This window comes from Apteryx rowi, unplaced genomic scaffold (assembly GCF_003343035.1).
Source record: "Apteryx rowi isolate R43461 unplaced genomic scaffold, aptRow1 scaffold_2141, whole genome shotgun sequence".
Lineage (NCBI taxonomy): Eukaryota > Metazoa > Chordata > Aves > Apterygiformes > Apterygidae > Apteryx > Apteryx rowi.
In genome coordinates this window covers 1-8,523 of record NW_020448466.1, presented here as the reverse complement: position 1 = coordinate 8,523, position 8,523 = coordinate 1, and the positions used below count along the sequence as shown (strand labels likewise).

The following is an 8,523-nucleotide window of genomic DNA, read 5'->3' as shown; positions in this document are numbered from 1 at the left end:
AAACTGGAAGAGCTGGAATGTGCCCTGCAGAAAGACAAGGAGGAGCTGGCTCGCTTGCTGAAGGAATACCAGGAGCTGCTGAACATCAAGATTGCCCTGGACGTTGAGATTGCCATGTACAGGAAGCTGCTGGAAGGAGAGGAGAGCAGGTGCCCTTCTTTCTTTGTATCTTCTTGATCGAGCCTTAAGTGATTATACTAAGTTTCTGTGAGTAAACTTTGGCATATACTTCTGAGGATTTATTCCTAATCCCTCATGATATACTTCTTTGCCTTCACTATAAATGTTGGCCCATCTCTGTTATAAAAAATGTATAGTTCAGCGTTGCTAACTGGGTCCCCCAAAATTTGGGAAATTTGGGGAAAGAATAGAGAAAATACACTTAGCAAAAAAAGGTGGCATTCTCAGCTGAAGAAGCCTGCACTTTCTCTAAGATTAACCGGCACTGTTTCCCCTCACAGGCTGTACGGAGAGGGCATGTCCAACGTGAATGTCTGTAAGTATCTGCATTCATTCCATCGTGAGGTAGTGGTGAGCTCTGTCCTTTTAGGAGTTTCTTTTAGGTTTTTCATTGGACAACATGTAACCCGTGCTTCTCTTCCAGCTGTGGTCGGCAGGACCACTGTCTCTGGAGGCAGAGGAGGCATGGGAGGCGGCTTCGGAGGCAGCAGCGGCATGGGAGGAGGCTTCGGAGGCGGCAGCAGCATGGGAGGCGGCTTCGGAGGCAGCAGCGGCATGGGAGGAGGCTTCGGAGGCGGCAGCGGCATGGGAGGAGGCTTCGGAGGCAGCAGCGGCATGGGAGGAGGCTTTGGAGGCGGAAGCAGCATGGGAGGAGGCTTCGGAGGTGGAAGCAGCATGGGAGGAGGTGTATGTGGAATAGGAGGAGGCTACGGAGGTGGAAGCTTCGGAGGCAGCAGTGGAATAGGAGGAGGAATGCACAGCGGTGGCTTCTCTTCTGGAAGTGGAAGAATGTGCAGCTCTGGAGGAGGTGGCAACTTTGGCTCCAGTGGGGGATCCTCCTCTGTACGGAGATGTGTCACAACCACCTCTGTCAAATCTTCAGGAGTAAGATTCTGAGCCCTGAAGCCAGTTCAGAAAATGAAAGAAGCATCTCCTATCTTCTCCTGGCAGTAGCACAGCCTCCTTAAATCCACCTCTGGTATCCTGCCATGAAACGAACTGTGTCCCCCATGGCCCTCCACACACCAGCTTGTCTTCCTGGCTTGTTCCCAGAAAGGCAGTCTCGTGGCAAGGCCATGCCCTCTTAAGAGTCCTGGCAAGCTGCTGGCTAGCCCCAAGCCCAGTGACGAAATAAGTCCGAGCAAAGAAAAGTCTCACTTGTGGATACCCAGAACGGAGAGCTGATTTAAAGGAGGGAAACGCTCTGCCTTTCTTGCTGTGTTGTACATTTCTGGCTGCCTAGTGGCAAACGTGTATAAAAGTCCTCTTTGCTCCTTTTCCCTCATGTTGCTTCCTAGATGGCCATATCTCTGGGGTGCTTCAGCAGGTAGTACATCCTGCTTCTTCCATTTGCTAGCCTTAGGAGCCGTGGCAGGTGTGGGGAAAGTGGGTCTCCGTCCCGGCAGAGCTGGGGAGCGAGCAGCTTCTCTGCAGATGGCCAGAGGGATTAATTGCCCTGGGGTGGAGCRACTGGGCAGGTTTACTCACCTGGTAGCTCCAGGAGCTTGCTCTAGACTAGTGGCTACCACTTCCACCTCTCCTTGCTCTGTGACACCTGATGCATGCATGGCCTTTCTCTAGCATGCTCTTTCTCAAGCATGCTCTTCAGCGTTAGGCTCTCTGTGACATGGAGCAGGATGTACTGTCCCCACCTCCCTTCCTCTTCTGTTCATGGTATGTCCTACTTCCTCGGGATGTTGCCATTCTCAATAAATTGCAGAGAACATACGTCATGCCTATGTGTCGTTGTTTTAAAAGTCACTGCTACGCAAGATGATTTTGCCTTGGGGAAGACGCTTGAGGGCAAACTCTGGGTTGTTCTTCTGTTCAACACCGTCATGTTGTGATGGTGTTAGGAGGGAACGGAAAGGGTGTGTGGGGTGAGCTAGGCAAGCGCCTAGGCATTGATGATGCCTCTTGACTCTTACCAGTCATGTTAGTGCCCRAATGCAGAAAATTATGGCYCTTGTGCAGGAGCACTTTCAATGTGTCAGGGCTACACCAGTGGAGAGCCAGAGATGTTGATGATGGAAGTTGGCAGGGCTAGGGAGGGAGCAGGCAACAGATCAGTCTGCTCTTGTTAGTTCTTCTGAGCTTCCTGCATCAGGGCGGACTTTGCTTAGTGTCAGGAGACGGTGGCAGTGGCAGAAGTCTTGTGGGCAGTGGTGGCAGGGCACCTTTACTGCAGCTACCTCTAGGCATTGGTACGGATGTAGGCCAAGCAGCCTTCCGCAGGTACACAGGAAGGCTTTGGCCGGGCAGGCTGCAAAGCCCAGCATGCTACGAGCTCCCGGAGTGCTTGAGGAGCACTGACTCATCCTCCCCTGCATTGACTGGCAGTGGGAACACGAGGGACTGGGGGGGGGGACAGGTTGTCTCAGCATCCCCGCTCAGGAACCCATCCGCTCTCTGAAAAGTCACCTAAGTCTCCAGAAGGTTTTTCTTTACGTTGAGAGCAAGTGAGAGAGAGTTTTGGTCCGGCTCCAGGGGGGGGTGCCTGGGAGCAGGATGTGAGCGGAGCACCGACGTGTTTGATCTGTGCTCTGCTTCAGTTCTTCCACCACAAGACGAGATCAAAGAGACACAAACCACTTTCAGCAGTGGTTCAGGACTCCCACAGCAACCTGCTGTGAATTGCCAGTGTCCCTGTAACAGCTCAGGGGGCAGTGGACTTAGGAAGAGGTGCAGGCAAGGCTGCATGCATTTGCAAAGRGGAATGGTGCTGGGGCTCRTGGAAGARGGCCTTCTACTCGCTTCTGAGGGCAGCAGAGCAGTGCCAGAGCTGGGAAGCATGGCTTTGCTTGGCCAGAGCAGGCAAGGACGAGAAGGCAGTGCCCTTCAGAAGAGGGGGTGTGTGCCAAGAGTGCTTTGGGGTTTGGCTCAGGGGAAGAGTCAACTACTCTGGTTCTTAAAAGAAACATAGGCCTGATATTTAGCCTTGAAATCTGAAACACGCTCTTGTGGGATTGCTGTGAGGAATCATTGYGGCGCCCTCATCTAGGCGTCCTTTGAGTTTCTTGCTAGATTCGCTGTGCTGTGTGTGACCCGAAGTTGCAACCTGGCTTGGTCTGCTAAAGCTGCTTTTTCTGCAGGGTTTCTTTTGCCCAGTGTCGATGCTTTCGCTGTGCACAGCTCCTTGCATAAGAGATCTGAAGGGACGGCTGGAGCCCAGGCTGTCTATCGAGTTTTACCTGGAGGAGGCTGATGCGACTCCACGTTTGCAATAATCCGCTAATCTTCTCTGAAGATGTCACAGTGACTCAATCTGAGTGTGTAGAACATGGTCAGCACCTAGGTATCTGGCTGACTCAACAAATCTTTCCCCTGGTCGTGGAGCTGCCATGTGGGATGTTACAACCAACTCACGTTGCCTACTGAGGAAAGCAGCCACCGTGTGTTTGGCAGTCTGGAGGGAGGCCAAGAGAAGAGGCAGCCTGGTTTTTCTGCTGAAAACTCTGAGCTACCCTGCRCCTCCCAGGGACTGCACCTTTGGAGGGGGTGCACTGGACTGCAGAATGAACTGGCACACTTCATCRTCTGTGCTGGCGATAACCACCACCAAATAAGACCTCTTAATTTAAGRTGCTTTTGAAAGGGATGGAGTCTCCTTCCTGCTGTAGAGAYGGCTGCCCATTCCCCAGCTGCAGCCTGTCACAGAGGGCATGCCACCTGCATCTGGATAACCCTCAAGGGTACCATTCTCTGCTCTCCTGTACCCCTTTCTTTGAAGYGACTGTGGTATCTAGCAGCCTCTGGCTCACTGACAGTCAGTGGTGTTTATGTTTCTGATTGCTCCAATGGCTTTTGCAAGTGGTTCTCTGGGCTAGGGTTTCCAAGACTTTAAACATCTGTGGCTAAAGGATGATACCTTGTGGTATTTTCAAGCAGCACTTAGTTGCCTCAGTCTCATGGGAGATTCTGAAAATTCCTAATGAACATATATGTTCATATGTACTTTTTTTGAATACCCTTACATACCTGTTTTTTATTGCTTTAAGTCTTTTGAAGGGCTGTAATGTATATTTCCTCTATCACTTACTGGTTTTTAGGGCTTGCTAAGTACTACAGGAAATGTAAAGGAAGTTACTCCTTGGTTCAYATATTTAACTTAAAGATATGCTTGATGAATAATATTCAGCTGGAGGATACCTGCAGAATGCCTTTTAAATAGAGTTCACAGACCTCTGTCTTTAAATGGTGCCTATCATCTAGTTTTTTCAGAACATTGTACATCGCTATCATTCTGTGCTTTGGACCCTAAGCTGGTGCCTTATGAATAATTATTTAAAAGTTCATACACATGCAATCAAAAAAACGGGATTCTTTCATGTCAGAGACTTCCTACGGAATACAGTTCTACAACGCAGCACAGCATTTGAAAATAAGGAAATATACAATGCCTTAGAAGCTGAAATCGTTCCATTTCTTAACATTCTTTTGCTCTTTAGTTGTCTCATCTTTAGAAATAACCAGGTAAATATGCAGTCAGCAACATTCCTCTGAGCAGTAGGAACTCCCCATGCCCCAAATTATTCAACTATCTTTCCACTTCTTGTCTCTCTGTCCCCATCATCATCACCATAGCAGTTGTCCGAAGTATCCTTTCCATCTTCTGCAGGTAGTCATTCCCCATTGCCATCGCAAAAGCACAGAGCAGGAGCAGGAGCGTTCATGTTGCCTTGTTCATTCTGCCCCAGTGTCGTCCAAGGTCCCCGGCAGTCAGTTATCAAAGAATCTGGGAGATACAGTTGGAGGGAATTTAATCCACTGGGAGAAGACACTCCCATCCAAAGTGACGCTACGCACGCTCCAAGGAGTGGTAATTCCTTTCTAGGAGAAGAATATGCTGATTTTCTTCAAACTTTGTTGTCATGAATCCCCATTCAAGATTGGGAAACCTCTTCTAAAGTGCCAAAGGCAATTTTACGCACAGAGAGGAGATTTAGGGTGTGTGTAAGGAATTGTGAAAGCCATATTATGGCTGGGATTTCATCAAAACTTCTCCCTTCAGTGGAGCTTTGAATAGAAAGGTCTAGATCTGGAATTATTGGGAACCATTAATAAAGGCTGGGAAGCCAGTGAGGGGCTGCAGGGAAGTGCATCATTGTAAAAGATGGTTTCCAAGATGTCATAAAGATACAAGAGTCCACTTAGTCATTGAGACCTGTTTCAATGCTCTTGTTCTTTTATTCCCTTCTGTATTGCAGGGCGTGTGTCACTAGGCAGGCCCAAATATGGTAAAGCTACATTGAAAATCTGTCAGCAACATCGTGCTGATGAAAATAATAAATAATTGGTTTCCACCTTCACGCCCATGCAGTCCCAGCCCACCTCCTGAAGAGGATAAAAGGGAATGCCTGAAGCTGTGGAGCCAGAGAAGACTGTGCACACTTCTCTCTGCACTCATCTCCTTGCTGTTCAGCTCTGTTGATCTTTCTTCTCTTCTTGGTTTTGACTCTGCTTAGAAGAAACAACCATGTCTCGGCAGTCTGCCTGTAGAAGCTTTGGAGGCGGGAGTAGAAGGGGCTACAGCTCTTGCTCTGCCATCGGTGGTGGCTTTGGAGGAGGTGGCAGCAGAAGCAGGACCAGCTACAGTTCATACTCCACGTCCAGGGGATTTGGAGGTGGTGGACGTAGCGGAGGGTTTAGCAGCAGGAGCCTCCATAATACAGGCAGCAGCGGAAGGATGGCCATGGGTGGATGTTACGGAGGTGGAGGATATGGAAGCAGAACTGGCCTTGGTGGTGGCTTTGGAGGAATGGGTGGCGGAGGAGGAATGGGTGGCTATGGTGGAGGAATGGGTGGCTTTGGTGGAGGAGGAATGGGTGGTGGAGGAGGAATGGGTGGCTTTGGTGGAGGAATGGGTGGCGGAGGAATGGGTGGCTTTGGTGGCCCTGGATTCCCTGGAGGCATCCACCCGGTGCAGGTTGACTCAGCCCTGCTGCGGCCAGTCCATGTCGAGATCGACCCCCAGATCCAGCAAGTGAAAAACCAGGAGAAGGAACAGATCAAGACTCTTAACAATCAGTTTGCCTCCTTCATTGATAAGGTGAGAATTTAGGACCATGCTGGCCTGCAGGTGGGCCCTGAGTCAACTTTCCTGTGCCGTGGAAAGGGAATTTTTTTCTCACCAACAGCAGGTACTTGTTAAAGTTAGCAAGACTGCTGCCTTAGTAAGAGGTTATTATTAAGGTCTTATTAAGTACTACTGAACAATGGACAAGGTTTCGTGTTAATAGAAGATCAAAGGCAATATCCGGAGGACATTCTGAAGATTCTCTTGCCCAGGCATCTCTTCAGCTTAATGTGTGGAAGTTCCAGTGATTCAGGGTTAAGTCATCCTGGTATATTTAGTTATCCTACTCAGGTCTCGCTACTGTACTTTCCTTTTTGATAAAACTTTCTTCTCACGGAATTGATCCTATAAACATTCTGTTAAATATCTTTCTAGCAGTCCCAAATTACTTTCATTTCAAAGAGAAACCAAAGAAACATGGATTCCCTTGTAGGAAAATACATGTGCAGTTAGACAAAGATTTCGTTGTTTTCTTCACGCCAGGACTGTAAAGAAATAGCCATGTCAGGAAAAAACAAAAAAAAAAAAACCAAAAAAACCTGTGTCATGGAAACTGGGGGTGCAGCTTTCCTACTGGCAATTGCTAAATGTACCAAAGTGAAAAGTTCAGAATAACTTGACCTTTAATAATGTTTGTGAAACTTATCCACTTCAGGACCTTGGATAAACATTTGAATCAGCCACAGTTCTGGTGGCCATTTGAGAAATGATTCTCTTAGCTGCCCAGATAAGCATGATGCTTGAGGACTGTCACGTCTCCCAGGATCCCAGGGTGAATAGCTTAAACTCCCCTTTGTGGGCTTTCAGGTTCGCTTCCTGGAGCAACAGAACAAGGTCCTCTCCACCAAGTGGGAGCTCCTGCAACAGCAAGGGCCTTCTGGGCCAAGGAAGAACCTCGATGTCATCTTTGAAGATTACATCCAGAACCTGAGGAGGAAGCTAGAGTCTCTTGTGGGACAGAGGGGAGAGCTGGAGTCTGAACTGCAGAGCATGCAGCAGTACGTTGAGGATTACAAAACCAAGTAAGTGCAGTGATCTAATATGGAAGAAGTAACCACCAAGGCAAGGAGAGCTAAGCCAGCTCTGAGATTTCAGCATTCTCTTCCCTTTGCTCGGGAGCGCCGCAGAACAGGGACAGAGGTTTCTAGGGTGGGCGGTTTGACTGGTTGACTGGTGAGCACGCCACCTGACACAGCTTGTCTTTTCCCCTTCAACAGGTATGAAGAAGAAATCAACAGGCGCACTGCTGCTGAGAATGAGTTTGTGGTGCTCAAGAAGGTGAGACACAGAGGCACCACGAGAGAGTGTGTGTGTGTGTATGTGTATGTGGGGGGGGACAGGTTGGAAAGGCACTGGAAGGAGGCAGCATGAGGAAGGGCAGCTTCCAACAGGAGGCACTGGCTGCCAGCAGCTCTCCAGGGATCGGAGGAAAAGGTTCTTTACCTGTGTGATCTTTCCTTTAGGATGTGGACTGTGCCTACATGACTAAAGTAGAGTTGGAAGCAAAGGTGGGAGCTCTGACTGAAGAAATCAACTTCCTGAGGGCCATGTACGAGGAGGTAAGGAGCTTTCCCTTCCCCTTAGGTAGCTGGGACTCTGGCAATGTAATTTCCTTCAAGGGAACCTTGAGGCTGATTTGGGTCCTTGGGTGGGTTTACTCGGGGAGCAATAGAGGGTTTTGTAATCGCCAATTTGTGTCTCTTCTTATTTTGGTGCTCTGCAGGAGCTGTCTCAGATGCAGACAATCAGCCGGGACTTGTCCGTGGTGGTGTCTATGGATAACAACCGGCACCTGGATCTCGACAGCATCATTGAGGAAGTGCGACGCCAGTACGAACAGATTGCTCAGAGCAGCAGAGCTGAGGCTGAGGCTTGGTACCAGAGCCAGGTGAGTTCTGAAGCAGTTAAGGAAGTCTGGCTGATGGCTAGAGTTTGCAGATGGTTTAGGACAAAATGAGAGATCTCAAAGGGAATCCCTTTAAGCTAGTGGTACAGGCATCCATGCAAGGAAGTCTCAAAAGGAAGTGTGTTGCTTTTGAGGGACCTGACYGATTTTTCAAGGAGTCCAGGATCTTGCTTTGTGCAAGGTACAATACTCAATAAAGGTGGCCAAAGACTTACCCTAACTGGAAAATGCCAGCCCAAAATAGCTCTTCTGAAGCCAAAGGATGCATATTAGTATAATTAAGGCCCATCTCAMAGTTCAAAAACATAGCAGTAAGCAATATTTGAGTCTCACAACCATTTTTTACATTGAGCTGGGCATC

The 8,523-nt window shown here is 48.8% G+C and overlaps 1 protein-coding gene across 1 annotated transcript; it reads left to right on the top strand.

The window, feature by feature from the left end:
• Positions 1 to 5,656: 5,656 nt before the first annotated feature.
• On the top strand, positions 5,657 to 8,144 carry LOC112965408 (keratin, type II cytoskeletal 3-like; the record flags this gene model as incomplete). Its single annotated transcript, XM_026064363.1, has 5 exons — positions 5,657 to 6,229; positions 7,064 to 7,278; positions 7,474 to 7,534; positions 7,720 to 7,815; positions 7,980 to 8,144. Coding segments are annotated over exons 1-5 (1,110 nt in total), but the record flags the coding sequence as incomplete, so codon positions are not given.
• Positions 8,145 to 8,523: the final 379 nt, after the last annotated feature.